At 40.6% G+C, this 22,463-nt stretch overlaps 1 protein-coding gene across 4 annotated transcripts in view; it reads right to left on the bottom strand.

Annotated features, from left to right (window-relative positions):
* Positions 1 to 3,253: 3,253 nt before the first annotated feature.
* CKMT2 (creatine kinase, mitochondrial 2) overlaps positions 3,254 to 22,463 on the bottom strand; it is a 36,829-nt gene continuing 17,619 nt past the window's right edge. For 2 of the 4 annotated variants that reach the window (XM_024104523.3, XM_005288180.4), the window contains exons 2-10: positions 21,329 to 21,501; positions 19,468 to 19,666; positions 17,433 to 17,528; positions 15,329 to 15,550; positions 11,051 to 11,136; positions 8,568 to 8,691; positions 6,273 to 6,407; positions 5,784 to 5,909; positions 3,254 to 3,502 (exon numbers count right to left, since the gene is read on the bottom strand). In XM_024104523.3, coding sequence (XP_023960291.1) covers positions 3,383 to 3,502; positions 5,784 to 5,909; positions 6,273 to 6,407; positions 8,568 to 8,691; positions 11,051 to 11,136; positions 15,329 to 15,550; positions 17,433 to 17,528; positions 19,468 to 19,666; positions 21,329 to 21,480 — 1,260 coding nt within the window. In that variant the 5' untranslated portion in view covers positions 21,481 to 21,501 and the 3' untranslated portion in view covers positions 3,254 to 3,382. Of the gene's footprint in view, positions 3,503 to 5,783; positions 5,910 to 6,272; positions 6,408 to 8,567; positions 8,692 to 11,050; positions 11,137 to 15,328; positions 15,551 to 17,432; positions 17,529 to 19,467; positions 19,667 to 21,328; positions 21,520 to 22,463 lie in introns of all 4 variants that reach the window. The other 2 variants (XM_008167487.4, XM_065599130.1) reach the window with 1 other exon arrangement.

Below are 22,463 nucleotides of genomic sequence, written 5' to 3'. Positions count from 1 at the left end.
ATTCACTGACACATCAGTTGGATGGCTGGGTTCTTTCCATTCTGGTACCAGCAGTGTTTAGAATAAGGCTACTCTGTCTCAGAGAATGAAGAGAAAACAAATGCGTAAAGTGTCAAGCAGAAATAGCAACCCTATGACTACAGAGTCCTTAAGCATTTTAAGCAGTAAAGAAGAGCTCCATAGAAAAGACAGAGTTCACTCATAAAAACAAAACTATGTCAGCATGACCCTTGTCCGGGACTCCTGTTCATTAAGAAAAGACACCTTCAACCATCCTCCTTAAACAGAGTCAAAGTGCCTATAACTTCTGCATGTCATTACCAAATTCCAGGTAGTAGACAGGACATGCATCTTTTCTTAGTGCCTCTGAGATCAGTACATTCCATTGGCTTCGTTAGTATTTGGGCATTAAATGGGCTTTGGCTTAGAGGAAGAAAGTCCCTGCAATAGAAGTCCAATAATAACGTGGAAGACTAGATATTTTAAACAATATAGCAGGAGCCCACAGGTTATCTTTTGCCTTTCAGAAGCATTTTAAAAAAATTAATCCATTAATGATTGCAAAAAAATTAAGGATCAAATTTTCCCCTCGGTTACTCAGGTGCAATCCCACTGAAGTCAACTGAGATGCACCCATGAAATTAAGAAGAGAATTTGGTTCAAGAAGAAAATTTTAAAAAGCCAGCAAGATAGAAATCCTATAAACAGTTGTATCATTTCATAAAACAAAACAATAATAATCAGTGTCAATTTATGCACTGTCATTCGTAAGAAAATTTTCATCACCCTTTGGTCACAGACTTTAAAGCATGTTTATCTGTGAGTATTCCTAATTCTTGTCTCTTGGAAATTACTGGAAAATTGTTAAATGATTAACATTTAAACACAATCTACTTGTCTGATAGCATTATTAGAACTACTTATTATTCAGTTCTTAATGTTCCTCCATTAGGAATCCAATCTTTTTATATGCTGACTAACTTATTTTCTTGTAAGTAGATTAAAATGAAGTGACAAACAGCTGCAACATGCATGTGCAATAGATGATTGTATATTTGTGCCCTTTAGAACATTGGACTTAATAGGATTTTTGTTCTGTACCTAATGCACTTCAATAACTGTCATATCATCAAGCATCTTTGGAGAAAAAAATTGCTGCTTAAAGACTTTAAATTTCCAATTAAGTCTTAAGCAGCTATAGGAAGAATTAGTAGGAAGAGTATTTTGTATTAAGTATTTTGCCACATCTTAAATTAAATTCCAAGAAATTATATTAGTAAATTAGTTCCATATATAAATATGGGAACTGAATTACTGCTAATGTTATTTGCTACTTTTTTGGTAATATTTCCATAGAAAATGATCATTTTTATTCAGACATATGTTAGGTAGATAGTTACATAAGCATTTTAAGCTGTCTGTTAAGCCAGATCCGGTTAGATCAATGGATGATTCTAGATGTAACATGTGATAAGTGGAATCAATTGCAACTTCTGTAATAATGGATTTGACTGTTTAACTTTGAATCAACATTTAGAAGATACATCAAGTCTATGCACATGGCCCCACCTGACAAATTGTTAGGTATATCTCCATATATTATAAACCATCTCATAGAACTGGAAGGGACCTTGAAAGGTCATAGAGTCCAGCCCCCTGCCTTCACTAGCAGGACCAAGTACTGATTTTGCCCCAGATCCCTAAGTGGTCCCCTCAACGATTGGGTTAGCAGGCCAATGCTCAAACCACTGAGCTATCCCTCTAGGTTTGATACAAAGAGATTCTCCTTAAAGAGGCACCTGATAAGGCTGCTCCCTCTTCCCCTTCCTCTTTACACTAGTTATGAAAACATCAGGTTATAGCATTAATGGAAGTATCATATGTAAGACACATAGGTAACTTTCCCACTCTATTTGGCACTAGTGAGGCCTCAGCTAGGGTACTGTGTCCAGTTCTGGGCAGCACACTTTAAGAAAGATGTGCACAAATTGGAAAGAGTCCCGAAGAGAACAACAAAAATGACTAAAAAGGTCTAGAAAACCTGATCTATGAGGAAAGGTTAAAAAAACTGAGCATGTCTAGTTCTGAGAAAAGAAGACTGAGGGGGATCTGATAGTTTTCAAATATGTTAAGAGCTGTTTTAAAGAGGAAGTGCCTCATTGTTCTCCATGTCCACTGAAGGTTGGACAAGAAGTAATTGGCTTAATGTGCAGCAAGGGAGCTTTGGGTCAGATATTAGGAAAAGCTTTCTAACTATAATGATAGTTAAGAACTGGAATAGGCTTCAAACGGAGATTGTGGAAGCCTCAACATTGGAGGTTTTCAAGAACAGGTTAGTGTACATAATCTGTATCTAAAAGTCATGTAAAATAACATTGGAAAACAAATAACCCATTGGGCATTAGTATGCTTGCATAATGTATACATGGGGTACGTACAAAGAGTTATGGATATGTGCTAGAATTGTGTTTGGCAAGCAATTCAGAAGCATAGTCTGCCTTAGACAAAGGATGTATTGTAGTTTGCCAGGCAAAGACTATGAAGGTACATTTACATAAAAGGTAAACAAAGCCATCAACCTAGCAAGTGCGGGAGGCAGCCTCTTGCAGGGGTCTTTACCTCAAATAATAAATATCTGAATCAACCAATTATGTATATTACTGTATCCTTTTATGAAAGATAATGTCACACTGGTTATTAATATTGTGAAATGCATGTATTAATGCTGTCTGAGGAAATAGGAATACTTACAGATAGTATGCTTCGAAGTCTGTAACCAAACAAAGGGAGAACCAGGTTTTTGATCCCAGACAATAGGGAAAGAAGCTATCTACCTGTCTTCAATATAAATGAAGAATTATGGAATCAAAACAATGGAAGCTCCATTTACATACAAATAACGGGGGGATGGGAAGTTCACAGTAATGGAAGAACAGCATGAGATCATCCATAATCCATATAAAAGCTCTTTAATCTCTGGTAAACTTTCTAGGCTATTTATTTCATTCTGCAGGAGTTCCCTGACTTTCCCTGTTAGTGTATAATACCAAGTAGAACTAGTAGAAAAGGTATTTCATCTACTAAATGATACCTAATCATAGGAGACTTGGATGGTAATGTTAGAAAATAACATGAGCATTTTCATATCATTAAAATCAACTTATTGGTCATTGCTATGTTACTTACAGTGTTGGTTTCTGAATGCTAACTGTTGCCAACCCTACCAGCTACTAAAAAACAGACAAACAATCTGTAAGGCATCAGGTAATGTTTTATTTCACAAGTTGTCAGGATCTTATTTATACACTGAGATATACAGAGATAATTTTCTGTCAGAACAACAGACATATTTCACATCAGTTATTAATCATCTGTAACAAGCTCATTTCCTTCCAAACTGAGGCAAAGGTGGTGGTACCTTGATGTCTTGACCTTTTTCCAGCTTCTTCTCACAGTCAATCAGATAATTGACCCCATCAACAACTATCTGGACAAGCTCCACCTTCGATAGGAACAAATACCCAAATTATTTAGGTTACATTGTTATGAGAGGAGAGTCCTGCCAACAGAGCTAGCAGCTCCAAACAATGCGTATCTAAGTAGAGCCATGGCTCCCATTTGCCCATATGTCAGGATATCTGTGCTGGAGGAATGCTGCCTACACACTTCCCAGCGTACTCGGACCATTACCCAGAAGGCATATCTTTCACAGTTTTAATGCCTCCATCCATCCACCTCTGCTAGGGTGCTGCACCTTCCCCCACTCCCTTGATGGAAAATTTCTATAGAATTCAATCGAAAATGATAGCCCATCTATAGACTTTTTGAACCAGCCTATAGCTAGAATGTAATAAAGAACAATAGCCCTTCTGTAGAATGCTATAGGATGAAACAGAAAACCTATGGGAAGACTGTTATTTTCTATTACATATTACAGGTTTTCACTGGACCCTTAATACAGACTTGTTGGTTTCATCCCTATCAAGTTCTATAGGATTCTTTTGTGAGAGTCTTCACCTCTACTCAGCCTCACAAGAGAAAAATATTAAGCCCAAGATACACTTAAAAATAAAGGATAGAATGTAGATGTCACGGATTTGCAAATCCATTAGACTGTTCTTTCAGTATCATCAACTATTAATGTGAGCAAAATGGCTGCTGGGCTGTTGTCTTGTGGGTGTAGTAATGAAACATCTTTCAAATTCACAATGGAAAGGAGTGTTTCACACTTCCTCTTATCAGCTATCAGGATAGGACCAGACTACTTTACAGTCATCCTTTTATTCCATGATTTCAGAATGGAAAGCCCTTGCAGTTGTCAATGAGCTGTTCTGATGCTACCACAACAAGTGACCAACTGCTCTTGTGCAGAAAACAACTCCCATTGACTCTAACCGGAGTTTTGCCTTTATAGCAACTGTAATATCAAGCCCTTAATCCACATTTCTCTAGCAATAGGCCTGATTCTAAACTCATACTGGTTTTACAACAGGCATAACTCCATTGAATTCAGTGGAGTTACTCCTGGTCACACTGGTGTAAGTGGGATCAGAATCAGACCCAGTGTCTTATCCCAAAAGCAGCAGCAGAAACTCCTATTCCATACAGTAAGCAACAGATGCGTTTGTATAATCTCTTTAAAAACTATTAAAGAATAATAATAATAATTAAAAAAGACAAGATGAAACAGAGAGGAGCGTTTTACCAAACCCTGTGGCATGATAGCACCAGCTCCCCTGGTGTTACGAACTTTAGAGTAGGTAGCAAACTATGTAACTGATTTTTAAAAAAATCTTCATGAACTGGTTCATTAGCAACCTTTAATAACTGGTTTGTTAAAACTGATTACCCAAGCTAAATCCCAATGTCTCTTTATTGGGACAATAATGGCTTTTGAAGGGATTTGTTTTTTACTATAAAGCATTTCAGTGGCTTAGCAGTTTGTTTTATTGTCTTTACAGACCAGCTGTGTAGGGAAATCAGAGGTCTGATTTTGCAGCTGTGAGGATGAAAAGAATTTTGTATTAAGTTTGCATTGACCAGTAACTGAAACAAACAAAACCCAAACAACTTTATGTTGTGCCATCGGGGACATAATTTAGTTCTGCAAACTGGTTTATTACATAATGAAATATATTTTATTATGTACTGAAAAATATATATTCTATAATAAAACATTTCTGTCCTCTTGTGTGTGTTTGCCTTGTCTTATTTACATTGAAAGCTCTTCAGGGTAGAAATAGGTCTGAGCTATAGGCTTCATCTTTCAAATCCTTACTCACATGATTAGTCCTTACTCACACATAGCCTCATTGACCAGTTGAAATCTTCACATGAATAAGGGATTATAGGCTTAAATCATGTTTTTAAAACTCTGTGTAAATGAACAATGCAATATAAATATTTGTATTAATAAGTTAGCAAAAACACACAAACATTTCAGAATGTTATATAGTTCATGATGACATGCTGTTTCTCAAACAACACAATGTATCATACAGTTTTTCTACCTCCTTACACATATATGTATAGCATCTTGTAATATGCTTTTCATTCTTGTATACTTAGACCTTGTATATTTTGATTGACTTAGGGGTCAGTGATGCAAGTCACTTACACATGTGAGTAACTTGACTTTGTGTGAATCCTAGCTGGTGTGAATGGTCATAGCTCCATTGAAGTAAATGGTTCCACTGAAGTTAATTGACTCCCGTGAGACTATGACCATTTGCACAAGCTGAAGATCTGCCTCATTGAGTTTAAAACTAGAAAAATCATATTACCTCTGATCGGCCCATGCGATCCAGGTTGGAGATATCATACACATCTGCCACAGCTGCTGTGTCCACACCACCAGTGCCACGTTTCTGCAGCCTCAGATTCTCCAGAATCTTTGAAAACCTGGGATCCTAGCACAAAAGACATTTTGCCGGCTTTTTGGATATACTGGTATTATATTGTATTGACTCCTGGAAATACTGTTATCAGTTACTTCAATAGTTTCTCCAGAAAGACTTGCAGGGATGGATATTTTCCTATGCCTTAGGTATACGGGCTGCCTGAGTGGATGTTTGTTGAACAGATTCATTCACATAAATACAGTAATTTGATGGATAAAAATATGCACAATTTGTCACAGATTGTCCCTGAGACCTCATAGTTACACATAATATTAAGTGCATTAACACTGTGAATTATCCTTTTTTCATTTGTTCCCTTTGAGTCAGATGAAGAGCTGATTTACATCATAGCCCTTTTAATAGCTTACGTACCTTGCTGAGTTTTGGAAGTTTAACATGGACTCCTGCACGTAATCCTGTTCCCAGGTTGGAAGGACAGGTCAGAACATACCCTAAGCGTTCATTCCACATGAACTCCCAGCCCCGTTCTTTAATTAAGCGTTCAACCTGCAGGTAAAAAACAACAACAGGAAAAACTGCTGCATACAAATGTCTCATCTTATGACAATGTTGCTGACATCTGAAATACTTGCTGCCTTTCATGAATTTGAATATTAAACCCACAGTGCCAATTTCTGCCATCAGTTATACCCACAAAAATCCACTGATGTCAATGGAATTGCATAAGTGTAAGTGAAGGTAGAATTTGGCCCATTAAGTATATAAAACACATAAAATTATGTGCAAATGAAACTATGATTAAGATATAAATCTTTGCATGTATCCAGCACCTTTCATCCAATATCCTCAGTGAACTTTATAAACATTCTCCTCTCACATACACGGTGTTGTAATCTCATGATTTTATTGCAAATCTTGTGATATTTGATATTTTTCTTAAAGCCTAAATTATGGAGTCAGGTAATTACACAAGAATCTCAGCTTTCATTTGAAATCAAAGTAAGTTTCTAGCTTTTGTGATTGTGGAGAAGAACTGTAAATCATGAACCCTAAAGGCTCAAACACCTGAGTGCAAATAAAAGGACCCCAAATTTATTCATGATTTTCAAGCCCTGACACTTGAATTTTGAATCCTTGAGTTTGACAGTACTGCTAACACTAGGGCAAATCACGAGTAACTCCACTGAATACAATGCAATTTCAATGTAATTCTGATGTGAGAGGAGAATCAGGCCCATTGATTATTCAAGGCTCACCAAATCCCTGGAAGGTAACTAAGTATCCTTGTTTTGCAGATGAATTAACTGACATACAGAGAGGTTAAAGGACTTCCCCAAGGTCACATAGGGAGTCTATAACAACACCAGGACTGCTGGTAAGGGACTAATCTTTATTTCCTGGCTTCAGTCATATGCCATGTGTCAGAGTTACAAAAAGTTCATGCCTGTGTCAAATGACAGGGGTTCATATCCGCTAACTCTAGGAGTTATAATTACAGAGTCAAATGTAGAGCTGGGAATAAAATCCAGGAGCCATGACTCCTAGTCCCTGGCTCTAAGCATTGCATTTATCTCCTTGTACAACATGTACAGTGTCGTAAATGCCTCTGAGAAGAACATGGACCAGATACTGGGGACCGCACAGTTCTAGAGAAGAGGAGGGGCATAAAGGCATCTGTAAGTCACTTTTGTGTTGGCTTGATCCTCTATGTTTCAAGCCAGTCCTCAGTACATCAATTGGTAATAGCCCCCAAGTGGGAGTTGCACCATCTACGGATCAGCTGGAATGCAGCAGTGTTCTGGAACATCCTGTCCCCTTGGCCACATCCCTAGCATGTACTTTATACCCTTGCTGCAAGGGGTAGGGTGGAATTCTGACCTGCTCAGTTAAGGCAGCTTTGATGGCCCTTTCTCACGGTCAGAGCAGCGCAATGGGCTACATCAGGGACCAGATCCATCCTACAGTCATAGCTGGATTGCCTAGCTCAACTGGATGTAGGTTATGTTATAACCTTCACAGCATTTTAACATGGATTTTTTTCTTCATATTTATATGTTTTTGCTAAACTTGAAATAAAAAGCCTACATAGTTTAATCCCAAACCCAGTGCCTAAGGTTGTAACTTTTGTATTTAAAAAGACTTTGCTGACCTAAAAATCACAGATTTTGGTGTGTAATTTTAAAGCAACACATATCATCTTTCCTTATGTCAGAATTTTAAAGAATTTTAAAAATCCAATCTATTTTCTATTTTTGGCTGTTTGTTTTCCTTTATGCATTTCTCTCATCAAATGAATGAAATCCGTTTCATTTTTCTACCAATAAATTTCATTTTCAGGTTCTCAGTGCTACAGGTTGGGTGAAAAACACTGCAAGGCGGTGCATATTTGTTTATAAGTAACTATTGCCATTAAAATTAGAAAAAGAGAAAAATTTCAGTTGGTTTTAGATTTTGTAAAACTTCTGGTACTGTTAGGGTTTGATTGTCCCTACATTGTGGCTAACAATATGACAACACTGTGTCTTTACTTCCTTGGTACTGTTGTTTTTCAAGGGGGGTATAATTTGGATTGATTTTTTAAAATTTTGTTGCTAAAAATAGTGAAAGGGAATTCAGTATTAACTATATCAAAGAGTGGTGACACTACTCTAATTGCTAACAAACAGGAATAATAAAAATGAAAACTCAAACTGGCTGAGTTGTTACCTCTTTTAAACCATGGCAAAATCTTTCAAACACCCTTTTCATATTGCCACCTTTTTCCATGGAAATCACTCTGGTATGGTCTTCTTCATTAATCCAGATAAGAAATGTTTTGTCATGGTTATGCCTATTTGAGAGAAGAAAATGGTGTCTTTAAAGAATGGGATAAGCCTTCAGAAATAATTCTCATCATTCTCAGTTTAATATCAATTCCTTCCTTTCCTAGCTCGTAATCTTTCATGATTGTGCACAGGACAAGTGCTGCAAGATAATATCAGAGTGACGGGGCTAAGAATAAGAGCTATTGAGGCCTTTTTCAATTTCATTCCCTTATCCACCGGTAACATAATCCTTCAGGTTCCTTAGGTCACAATGACAACAGCACGCTTTATTGATTACATTGGTGTTGTATTGATGCTGCACTAGAAAGTACACTTTGTCTTCTAACAAGAACATATCAATAGGAACACAGCTAGGGAAACTAGGAACTGGAGAAGCAGAGTTCTGCATCTTTAATCATTGAGGAAGTTATTTGCTGATTTTAGAGCTTTCTGAAGTGAGAAAATCTGATGTTTACATGCTACCTGGGGCCTGGCAACCTGACCCTATTTAACTGTATTCTCTTCTAAATCAAATCCTTGTTGCTTTTATATCACTTGGTAACACACGACTGGCACATAAATCAAATTATGCACTGAGAGGCGGCAGCTAAGTGTTGCTTCAAGACACAACATTAATCAAAGATGCTGACTTGCCTTTCAAGATAAAGTGCCTGGAGACAAGGTATCCACTTTTGCTTCAAATCGAGAACTCATGGTCATGCTTTTAAAGAGACAAGTAGGAACTGGGATCACTGTTTGCTTGTCTCCCACTTTCTCTGCCTTTGGATTAGTCTTCCTGAATAAGTTGAGACTTGTTCATACAAACAGTCTGAATAATACATCAGGAGAAAAGCACAGTAGGTCTAGGATTTAAAGCCCATAGAAGGACTGACTTTCAGCCTGGCTTTCGCTGGGCCTCCTTTTTTGTACTTGAAATTTGCTGATGCAAATAATTGCAGGTGCAAATGTGTCCTGCCAGTTATTTGTGGGTGGAATTAGACATACTTAAATATCTAAGCACCTGCTTTGCAGTCACCATCTGGCATTTAGGATGGGATTTTCAAAAGGGATCAGTGTTGGCCTAACTGAATTAAATCCCACTGAATTAAATGGAAGTTGTATCATTGACCATAAGGAGAGTAGTGAGACCAATGTTGAGTGCTTTTGAAAAGCCCACCCATAAGGTGAAATCCTGACCCCACTGAAGTCAATGAGAGTTTTGCCATTGACTTCAGTGGGGCCAGGATTTCATTCTGAGGCTAAATTGTCCTAACATATAACCCACAATTATTTGTATCTACAAATTGTGATGCAACAAGAGAGACCAAGTTTTAAAATTGCGGCTCATCGTGTCACTTTCCAGTTACAGCAAGTTATATTTCATATGCAATATAAATTATATTTCACATGCAAAATGTGCAAACACAGATCTGGTTTATTCAGGTGATGCATTGGGGCTACATGCATTATTTGCACATGTTCTGTTCAGTTCATAAAATCTATGCACCCATTTGTTATCCTTATAATTCTTCTAGTAAAACTTGTTTAAGAGTTTGTTCTGGGCACCAGGAGCCTAATCCAAAGCCCATTGAAATTGAAAACTCCTGTGGGATTCAGGTGGACTTTGGATGGGGTCTACATAAAGTTGGTTTGGCCATATTCACAATAAATGCTGGAGGTACTGTCAAGCATCATCTAATCTGTCCCACAATTTTTTCTTGACACAATTTACAAAAACATTTGGAGTGGAGCAATATATGCAAAGGTTCTTCCACACAAAGATCTGCCTCACTAAAAGCGTATGAATTGCATCTTCCAACAAATTCCAAGAAATGATGGGTATTGGTGTATTCAGTAAATAGCAAAATATATAATGATAAAAAATGGAAATGTAACACTCCTTCAGTTTATTCTGCATGTGTGAAGGAATTCTTAAGCACAGTTCTGATAGAAAAAATATTACATCAGCAACAAAGTGAGGGGAAAGACACAAAGTTGATGTCACATACCTGTGATTTAAGATAGCTCATTCATGTTTTTTAGATTACATTTATAACTCGTCTTTTATGGTCATTTGCTGGCCCTTTTTTGTGCCAAATTTTTATTTATAAAAAAGAAAACAGAAACTAAAAGCATAAAGCAATAGTCTTATTTATAGTCCCTTGTGTTGTGGCTGATGATCATGACTGTTGCATTAATGGAAAGGTTTGCTTGTTGTATTGTTTATTTATTTCTATATTTCCTTGAACAATTAATAAAGAAAAATGTTAGCTTAAGTATGCAGTCAGTATCAGGGAATGGCAGCTGCAGTGTTAGGACAAGCAAGGAGAGACGTAATAAAATCACTTGCACATAATACAAACTTCCACACTTCAAATGCCATACCAGATTCCTCTGGCATCAGGCCAGTCACGTGCCATCCCAGCACATGTTAGCAAAGGGGACACTGGCTTATCAAAGAGGAAATGGTCCTGAAAGTCAAAATGTGTGAGAGAGAGAGAGAGAAGCAACTGAATTCAGGGAAGTAATGCTGTTCTGAACATTTAACACTGCCAAGAAAGTCACTGGTATAAAAATAAAGTTGCATAAAGCTGAAGTTCCTTGACTGCAGGTAGAAAGCATTTTACTCAGATGTGTTTCTGGAGACGGAGGCTTGGTGGCGACCAGTTCTCAGTGCTGCTAATTTTTGGCTAGGTGTGATAAAGGAGAGTTGTCCGGCTGTGCTAGCAGAAGGCCAGGAAACACTGGATGTGGTTTAATTAGGCCATGACATTATTCTTAAATGTCTGGGAGTACCTGGCAGATAAACGTGCCCAGTGCGGGTATTTTCATAATCATTTCAACATATATCCGGGGGCTTCTGCCAGCCCTCCCCTTTACCCATCCTGGTCCCCAGCCAACCTGCTGCTGGGACCTCGCCAAATGAGGGTTAAGGTGGGCTATAAAGGGGTGAGGCGTTGGCTCCTGGCTGTACCAGTCATGGGAGTCCTGAAACTCCCCTGTTTTTGCTCCTTTAAAGAATACCTCTGTTAACTCCTTATCAGTCCCTTTTATCTGATCACTGTATTCCTTCCTTACAGAGTACCTGCCCCATGTTTACCTGATGTGTTGTGACATCATAGCTTAACTCCTGTTTCATGTTTGCCCAACTAAGCACCCCCAACCACACTTCGCCTTGGCCAATCTGGTAGGGAGGGAAAATTTCCTTCCCAGCCCCCCAAGAAAGGAGCAATTAGCACAATGCCCATAGCGGATCCTGACAAAACTCGACATTTCACCACTTCCATGGGTAGGAGGTTGGGTGCTGCTCCACCTGGTCCAGGTAAAAGAGGGCTTTTCCTGCACTAGAATGGACCTATATTTCCCCCCCTCTCTTCAAGTCCCCTGGTGGGGGGGGGGCACGGAGATGGGTCAGCATCTCCACACTGATCTAGTCTGCAGTAGAAAGTCACTCCTTGGCTGTCAAGGCCTTAAAAGTGCACACACCTTTTCCAAGAAGCCAGACAATGGCTCTTACTACTTAATATGAGGTCAGTCTCCTGGGAATGCAGGGTGGGTACCACCACAAAAAATAGAGAAGACATCCCACAGGGAGTTAAAATCATAGGACCACAAGGGTCATCTAGTGTAACCCCCTGCCAAGACGGAGAATTTGATGTGTCTAAACAATGATTTTTTTGGTGGTCTCAGAGTGCAGCTACCAACTCTCATTGATGGCCGCTCTGACAAAGCCGTCTCTCTGTCTCTGCCCTCCACAGCCCTTCACCGAGAGCCCGCCTGGGGGAACGTGAGTTAGGAACTTACCAGCTACCTGTGGAGTCCCAAGTTCCCCATGCCCCAGCTGGGTGGGAGCAGGGGAGTGCCCTGGCAACCAAACACAGCCACCTCCACTGTCGAGCCAGTTCTGGCACCGTGCATAGTAGCCCCATGTGTCTCCAGAGGCACTGTCCAGAGCCCCCAAGGAGGCTATGCGGTTCAGGGCACCGATCACTGCTGGTGCCGCCAGAGCAAACACCAAGGTGGTGCATCTTGCTGCCCTTGATAACAGCTATTCAGGAGTAATGGCTGGGTACTGCAAGGAGGTACAGATGCTTTGCCCACCCCCCAATCTCCACCCATGTTTTGGTGGCTCCCATGGCCATAAAAAATCTGCTGATGGCCGCATTTGAGAAATGAAGGTCTAAACCATCCAAGACACATGACTATCCAGCCTCCTTTTGAAAACCTGGAAGGAGCTTCCATAACCTCCCTAGGCAGTCTGTTCCATTGTCCTATGGTTTTTACAGTTAGGAAGTTTTTCCTGAGATTTAATCTCAATCTGCTATGATGGAGTTTGAACCCATTGCCTCTTGTCCTGCCCTCGGTGGCAAGAGAGAACAATTTTCTCCATCTTTTTAATGGCAGCCTTTCAAGTATCTGAAGACTGCTGTCATGTCCTCTAAACATACCCAGTTCCTTCAGCCTTTGATCATCTTTGTCTCTCGCCTTTGGATCCTTCTCAGTTTCTCTAGAGCCTATAATTTGTTAGTCTCTAAGGTGCCACAAGTCCTCCTGTTCTTCTTTTTATCTATACATTGGTGACCAAAATTGGATACAGTACTCCAGCTGAGGCCTGATCAGCACCGTGTTAATGTACATTACTGCAAACCATAATGTACAGAGAGTTTTCAGAGTAGGGGGCCTAATGATTGCAAAATGTCTAGTGCCAACCCTGCAAATAAGATATCTCGAGCGTATTGTTTTCGCAATTTCTTTTGAGTGGGCTATCATGCAAGAAATTAAAATAGTGTGTGGCTTGGTACCTTTTGGTACCACCAATTCATTCTTTTTCTCAAAGGGAGATTCTATTTCTGCTTGAACACCTGTAGCAGTAGGCAGCACAGTTTGTGATGTATCATGCTGAAAGACCTAATCTCATTCAACTGATTCTTCTCACTGACCTGTTTCTGCCCCCCGCCCCCAGCAAATAAGTATTTGATTTTTCACATTTGTGCTGGAAGGTTATGAACAAGGGGGTGTATTTATCTCTCATTGCCTCAATGACCATCGTGTCAATTTTTTTCATTTTAAATGACTTAGCTAGTGTCTGATGCAGGGTGAGGAGGAAGGATGTCCAGTATAAATAAGATGATGTAAACAGGATAGTAAGCTTTACTCTTTTCTCCATTTCGGATTTTAGGCCCCTGTACCTGTTGGACCCCCGCTGATGCTAGCATGGAGCCCCATTGAACTAAAAGTGAACCCAGGGGAAGGTGCAGGGTCCATCTGTTTATCTTACATTGCAGGAGCAAGGTCTTAGTATATTCATGGCCTTAGTACAGTCATTTCTTGATCATACACATTACATGAATGATGAAACTGCATTTCCATTAGACCAGAAGAACTCTACACTTCTGCTCCTGTTGTGTTTCCCCTTCTCTCTCCTAGTGCAACCTGTACCCAGTACCAGTTTCTCCTGTAGGTACCAGCAGACAGATGGAACGAGCATGAATCAGTTCTGGATGAAATGCTTTTCTCTACCACCATTCCCTTCTATGCTTAAGTTAGCGGAAGAACTGATCCTTCCCCAGGGAGCCGCTGAACAGAAGAAATCAGTTTAGCTTGCAGCAAGGGAAATGTAGGTGGATACTAGCAAAAACTTTCTAACTATATACAGGGCCGGCTCTGGCTTTTTTGCCGCCAGAGCGCCGGGGGGAGGGCTGCGAGCCCCGGCCGGGGCTCCGCTCTCCCCGGCGGCCAGAGCGCAGGGGGGGGAGGGCGGCGAGCCCCGGCCGGGGCTCCGCTCTCCCCGGCGGCCAGAGCGCGGGAGGGAGGGCGGCGAGCCCGGCCGGGGCTCCGCTCTCCCCGGCGGCCAGAGCGCGGGGGGGAGGGCAGCGAGCCCCGGCCGGGGCTCCGCTCTCCCCGGCGGCCAGAGCGCCGCGGGGAGGGCGGTGAGGCCAGTCGCGGCCCCGCTCTCCCCGGCAGCTGGAGCACCGCGGGGAGGGCGGCGAGGCCAGTCACGGCCCCGCTCTCGGAGCACCGCACCGCCCCCCTCCAGGTGCCGCCCCAAGCACATGCTTGGTGGGCTGGTGCCTGGAGCCAGCCCTGACTATATAGGTGAACAGTGGAACAGGTTACCTAGGGAGGTTGAATCCCTGTTATTGGAAGTTTTTAAGAATGGTTAGACAAACACCTCTCAGGGGATGGTCTAGGGATACTTAACCCTGCCACAGCACAGGGAGATAAACTAGATAACCTCTTGAGGTCCCTTCCAGCCCTATATTTCTATGGTTCTATGAAATAAACTCTTAATGCAGTCTTTTGGTTTTGTGCTGATTTAACAGTTCCTTTGGACTGAATCTGAATGTGATACCAAGTAGCAGCATTAATGATATTACAGTACTTTAACATAATTTTGGTTATTATTTTATGGACTAATGTTCTTTAAATACAGCTGATAGGATATAATCATTGTTTGGGGCTTGCAAAAATGCATATTTAAGGACTTCAAAATATTAGTGTTTATCTTGTGGATTTTTAAGATAGTTTTAGATAATTAAGTATCTTCATTACATAAGCAGGAAAGTATGCATGAGAGAGAAAGACAGGATTAATCACATTTATTTTTATATGATATATATTAATGAAAATCTTCTAAGTCTCCAGACTGGAGTCTGTACTTACATCAATAAGCTGCTGTTGATCCTTCTCAGACATATTGGTCAGGCTATAATACTTCCCAGCAAGGTCTCCTTTCAGCCCAGCCAAAGCAGTGACCACAACATTTTCTACTTCTCTTCTCTCTGCCCTGGAGCAGGCAGGGGGAAGACTGAGACCCCGGATACTGCGACCAGTACGTACACGTGATGATAGGACATAGCGCTCATCAAACTGACCTTGGGTAATCTAATGAAAGAAATGGGGGGAGGGATAGCTCAGTGGTTTGAGCATTGGCCTGCTAAACCCAGGCTTATGAGTTCAATCCTCAGGGGGGCCATTTAGGGATCTCAGGCAAAAAAAAAAAAATAGTTGGTGATTGGTCCTGCTTTGACCAGGGGGTTGGATTAGATGACCTTCTGAGGTCCCTTCCAACACTGATAGGGTATGATTCTGTGAAAATCTACACATTGTGTCCCATTTTACATATAGTAATTTTAAAATTTGCCTTTCTACATAAAGAATGTCCTTTTATATGTTCTCTGCAGCCAAATGATTACAACTAATCTTGGGTACTCAGAAATGCAACAGATAGGTGCATCAGGGTGTCAGGTTCTAGCACTATGCATGGAGATCCCGAGTGATTTTGCTGATTCACTGTGGCAAATAGATCAGGTGGGCCCTCTTAACTCCAACCCAGACATATCACAGTGTTTCAATAGCTCCCTGAAAGACAGAGAACTAGGGACATGGGCAGAAGTTGCTTAGAAACAGCCACACCTAAGATGATGCTTATATTTGTTGTTAATTAAGACAACAATAAAGGAAATCCCAAGGAAGTGGGTAAATTGAGATCATATATAGTGTGCGCGCGCGCTCTGGGCTCCATCCTGCAAAGTGCACAGTATCTCTGATCCTGTTCCAGCAAAACACTTAAGTACATGCTTAACTTAAGTAAGAATAGTCCCATAGTGCTTTGCTAGATTGGGGTCAAACAGGGGCAGCTCCAGACACCAACACACCAAGCGCGTGCCTGGGGCGGCAAGCCGCAGGGGGCGGCCTGCCGGTCGCCGTGAGGGCGGCAGTCAGGATGCCTTCAACGGCATGCCTGCGGGAGGTCCGCCAGTCCCACGGCTTCGGCGCAGGCATGCCGCCGAAGCCTGCCTCACTGCCATGCTTGGGGTGGCAAAATACATAGAGCCGCCCCTGGGGTCAAAGTGGCAGACAGACACTACAGTGGTAAGTGTAGTATGAAAACCTATATAGAACCAAATAGAGGTGCTCAGCACCATGCAGCCTTCTGTTAGGAACAGGGGGGAATGCTACGTGCTTACATGTGTTCTCAGGGTGGCACTGAACACTGTATGCACAGAGAAAAATGGAAGAGGTCCCAAAATGATTGGTGGAACAGCAGAAAAAACAGCAGAGTTCAGCTCAACAGGTCTCTTTGCAAATGATGAAGGAGTAATAACAGCAGCATCAGGAAAACAGTTCCAGGAAGACATTTAAAGTCACCTCTGCCCATGCCCAAAGTGTGTGTGGCGGGAAGAGGTACACATACCAGCTCCTGACCAAAATCCTCAAAACTGACTCCTATTTACCAAAGCACATAAAACTACTTCCCATGACTCTTTGGGTGCCAAAAGCCATAATTGTCCCCTACCCAGCCACCATACCTCCAGTTCTAAAATTCGTTTACTTTGGCCAGTACTAAAAATCTTTAGCACATTGAAATTTTAAAAGTTGGGATCAGCCTAAAAATAAATTGGATTTAAAATTTAAATAAATAATAGAAGGGATACTGTTCTGCCTGGACATTAAGGAAAGGGAGGATCACATAATTTAAATCTAATGTACCACCTAGGACACGGGGCCTTGCATAAGAGGTACAGGGGACAGAATCAGACACCACTTAACCTAGTCTCATTCTTTTCTAGATGTGCCACGTTGTATATAAAAAGTTGCTTGGGAAGGGGAATAAAGCATTGATAAGTTCAGCCATTGTGACATCACAGTTCTGTTATCCCTCAGCTTATTTTCTTTGGAGATTGGAACATTTTTTGAACTATGAAATACAATATAATGTCATGATAGGAAGCTGAAGGATTAAGGATTCAAAATTTGATCCTACCTTGGATGCATCCAGGTCGGTGTGATGCTTCATTACATATGGATCATAGCCATTGTGTCTCACTTTAATAACTGGGTCAAAAATCTCAGCAAATACCTGTGGAGTTAAAGATGTATTAATCCAGCATTGAGTATTTTTAACACCATTTTCCTTACCTCTTGTAATCATGGTTACACAGCGTGGATCTCTGTCCCATTGCAGTGGCTGGACTACAGAGAGGTTGAGTCTGCTACAGCTGGTGTGCTGACAAGAAAGGGTCTTTTAGCTCAGCCAGGAGATGCTCATGCTTTGTGATCCACAGTCCCCAGTCATGCTGATCCTTCTAGGGATGTGTGTTACACTCTCATATAACATCTCGTAATTGTATACTTATGTTTCTTCTTGATTCTAATTGCTCTGATAGCCAGCTTGAGGTTTTGGAGCAAAAGAGCTCTCCAGAGATCATCAGAGGATACATGGGGCCTGATTCTCCTTTCTATTAAACTAGAATAAATCAGAACTCTCCTGAAGTCAGCAGAATTCTGCTAGTCTAAAACTGGTGTAATCAGGCTCTCACTTATTATTATTTGTTTGTATTTCAATAGCACCTAGTAGTTCCAGTGAAGACTGGAGTCTGAAACAACATAATGAAAAGTTTCAGAGTAGCAGCCGTGTTAGTCTGTATCCGCAAAAAGAAGAACAGGAGCCACAAGTCCTCCTGTTCTTCTTGAAACAACATAGTATGTCTGTGTAAGAGATAATCCCTGCTTCAAAAGAGTTTACAATTTAAATAAAGTCAGACAAAGGGTGCATGGTGAAACTGAGGCACAGAGTGATTTTCACAGCAGGTCTGTGGCAGAGCCAGGAATAGAACCCAGGTGTCCTGAGACCCAGTCCAATCCAGGGCCCTATCCATTAGACTCCAATATCCTCTCTTACTTGTAGTTCTTTGATAGAATATTCACCTTATATCAAAGCAGTAGGTGAATGAAATCAGCAGTTTAACGGGGGAGAGAGAGGGGAAGGACTTGGGTGGGGGCTAGTATAGGAATGTTGGGAAAAGAGGAGAGAAATAATGGTCAATAGACTTGGCTTCCACCTTCCCCCGAGAATTCTAAGGCTGATAAAACCTGAGCATAGAGATCTAAGGTGGTTAACTTTAGCTACAATTATTTTCTCCTGCCCCGCCCCACCTCCTCTGAGTAGAGAATTAGAGCTCTGTTGTATTTTTTAGTCTGGCTGGATGGAATGAAGTGATTTTTGTATAATGTTCGGTCTGATGTGTATGCATCCTGATGACTGAGCACTGAAGACGATATGTACACTTTCCACAGAGGAGGCTCAGTCACAGCTCCTAAGCCCAATGAAACAGAATCAGCTGCATCATAACCCCATCATTAGCAGCCCAGTATTTGGGATGTTGGCTGTTACTATTAAGAGAACGAATAATACAAATTCCAGCATAATATAGGCAGGGACCCATTGACTGTAGTGTTAACTATCTGGAAAGGTGCTATAACAATGAGCCAGTTTTTTCCAGGTCTCAGGCTTCTTATTTCAGAATTAAAATAGCCTAATCCTATGTTTCTATCTTTGGTATTTGTCGTGCCTCTAAAGCCCTAGTGTCTATCTGCCAAGCATCCCACATATTTCAGAAGAAAATTTCCTCTCACTTATACCATGTTTTTTTTTTTTTTACAGTATAATTTCTACATCATTTCAGTTTGGTGACATGTTTCCACAGTCTTGCCACAAACTGAATTTAACAGCAGGAGGGAGTGTAGCTATTGCAAGCAAATAAAATATTGTTCCTGTGAGCCCACACTTCATTACCCTTGATAACATTATAGATGGCTCTTTTAATGATGTTTCCTGTTCATTGTACCTCCTGTTGAGAAAACACCAGTATTACCCATATGGTTTGTGGTTTATACACACTCTGGTGTGCGATTTACCTTAAAAGTGAACTTCTCATGAAAGATCTGTGCTGTCCTAACAAGTTCTCGTGAAGTATAACGTACAAACTAAACATTACAGTGTAATAAAAATGTTTCACCTCATAAGACTCTTCATCACCAGCAACCATGCCCACAGTTTTAATGAAAGGATGGCCAGGATTGTCAACGCCAGTTTGGATACACTGGTCCAGGGTATACCCATTTGGAGTCATCTTATCCCTTAGTTTAGCATATATTGCTGGTGAGAGACATTCAGCCATGCAGTTGTTATGTTTGCGGAGATCAGGATAGTCTGCACTGAGGGGTGAAAAAGACAAATGCATTTAATATGGTAACAAACAGTAATTCTTGGTTCTTTTTGCCAGGTTACGAACACATCAGAAGGAGAGGGGACAGAAAGAGTTCTTACTTGGTCTGCTTGTTTCCCTCTCTTAAACTAAAGTTGTGTCATCCTACCACGCATTGATGGATATTATTCTCTGCAGTAGATCAGTAAGCTTGAGGTAAATAGCAGAGAGTTTAAAAGCACGCCTGGTGCTTGGTACATGCATGGCATTAAAATTTAGAAAGAAAACAAAAGCATACAAGCTCTTATCAACACCCCCCCCCCACAGTCTGCACTGGCTGCCAGTTACATTAGCAGTACATAAAGATATTTACAATGGAAGTGGGAAGCACTAGCACAGATAGGAGGAACATGAACAATGTTCGGAATTCATTTGGTTGTGCTTTTGATAAAACTTGAGGTACAAGTAAAGTTAGTGGACCAGATCCCCAGCTAGTGTAAATCAGTGTCACTCTGTGGACATCTGTGGAGCTATTCTGATTTATACCTGCAGAAAATCTAACCCTATTATAATAGTTCTGTGTTGTTTTAATTATCTTATTATTTAAAGAAAGCTCTATAATATTATAATCCATCAGTAAAGAAATCTTCAGCTTGTAGCATATGAAGTGACAGGGCTGTAACCAGGGCAGGGTGAGCTGGGCAGCTGCCCAGGGCACAAAGCCACAGGGGCGGGGAAATGGGGTGGAAAAATGAAGTGGAAAAAAAGGTAGTGGGTGCAAATATGCTTACTCACTCTGGGTGCAAAAATGCCCTAGTTACGACTCTGTGAAGATGTTGCTAAGTCCTTTGATAAAGCATTGGTAATGCTTTTAAAGGGGTCAGATTGTGATATCTTTACCCTGGTTTAGTAGCACCTGGCTCTAACAGGAATCTCAGCAACCTCAGTGGGCCTATTTGTGGAATATGGTACTATTCACTATGAATAAGGGGATCAGAAACTGGCCCATATTGTCATTTTTCAAAAATAGGGCCAAAGTCAAGCTAATACAAGTCCAGTGAAGTCAACTTAGTCCTATCAGGGCTGTATTTAGCTTCTATGCTCCGTCAATCAGTTTATAGCTGCTGTGGGAATAATTTCAGGCAGAGCAGTTGTGTCTCTTCCATGTATTTACCATGGCCAACACCTTATCATTTGTACATAAAAATATAAAAAACTTCCCTTCAGTAGAGTCTACACTGATAGTTGGCTCCTAGGAATTAGATGACTGATAAGTTAATGAGAACCATCCTGAACCTTTGCCTGAAATGTGAACCAAAACTGAACTTTATTTGAGGTTTGACAATCTTTGTGTATGTGGTTTTGCTTTTTTAAATTTTCATCCATGTCTGCACTTCCTGGTTTTGAAGGCTATTGTTCATGCTATTTTGAATCTATCTAAAACCAGGGTTACTAGTGAGAGATCCTGTTCTCAGATTTTGAACTTACAAGGATCTTCCCATCCTCAGGTCCTCCTTTCCCACATGCATAGGTGCCACATTTGGGACATGATGACTTATGCAGCTGCTCTGCAGTTTGTTGGGGGACAATTCCTTCTCTCTTAGTCCCCCAGTGAGCTTCAGCAGCTACTTGGGCTGGGTGCTCAGTGGAAGGTTTAACCCAAATGACTTACCTTGGAGGAAAGAGTTTTCGTCTTTCATGAGATCCTGCTCTCACATTCTGATGATTCAATAGGTATCCAGTGGTTAAGGCCCCTGTGCTAACTGTTGCAAAGAGCACAGCAGTTCTGTGGCCAGCCAGGAGACGAGAAAATGTGCTAGTCATTGTTCTTCTATGTTAAGGCTTCTAGAAGGCAAAACAACCCTATATGAAACCATACTTGATGGCTATTTGAACTTAAAGTTCAAATATGCTGAACATGCCAAATAAACACTCACTCTCACAACTGGAACACACAGTAATTCAATAAAAAAGACAAATTATTAATTATTATTATTATTTATGTGTATTGCAGTAGTGCCTAGAGGAAGGATTGGTAGTATTCACTCTATTTCTGTACATAAACCGTTGATAGACTTGAAAAATCATTGGATCTGTTCAGGGCAATATCGAACACAACATTCTAAACCCAACCCTCTCTCATATGCATATTAACTGTTTTGAGGCTTTTAGGGTGAAAATTCAATTCTTTAGCTTGCTTCATAGCAGTAATATAGTTACATGGAGATATCTGTTCATGACACATGGGAAGGTTATAATGTTAAAGTTAGACATAGCAGACAAAACATTGCAAATAGTGTGTAACTGAAAATGAGATTGAAATATCAAGGAGGTTTAGATTCTGTTTGAAATATTATTAAATATTATCATCATTTATGTAACACTAAATGAATGGAGATTTATAGTCTCTTGTGATGGATAAATGATATACAATATAAGACAGGCATTGCCTGTAACCAGTACCTTAGTGACACACCAAAAACAGGTGCCTATATTTTGGGGAAAAAAATGTTAAAGCCTGACCCTGCAATCCCTTACTCAGATAAATATTCCCACAGAAATCAATGGGATTACTCAGGGAAATGACAATTACCCAAATAAGTACTGTAAGGGCCTGCATACTGGGTCAGTAATGCTGATTTCAAAACACAACAGGCTGCCAGAAGCAATTGAGTTAAAATCACTTCTCCCAAAATCATTTACAACTAGTCAGAAAAGTTTTTTTGACAAGGACAGACATTGATCTGATAAAATCCACAAACATTCTTCATGGTTTTATTTAAACACTGCCAAATAAATCTCCCAAA

The sequence above is a fragment of the Chrysemys picta genome, chromosome 6 (genome assembly GCF_011386835.1).
Source record: "Chrysemys picta bellii isolate R12L10 chromosome 6, ASM1138683v2, whole genome shotgun sequence".
NCBI classification, from domain to species: domain Eukaryota; kingdom Metazoa; phylum Chordata; order Testudines; family Emydidae; genus Chrysemys; species Chrysemys picta.
This window is presented reverse-complemented; position numbering and strand designations above follow the sequence as displayed.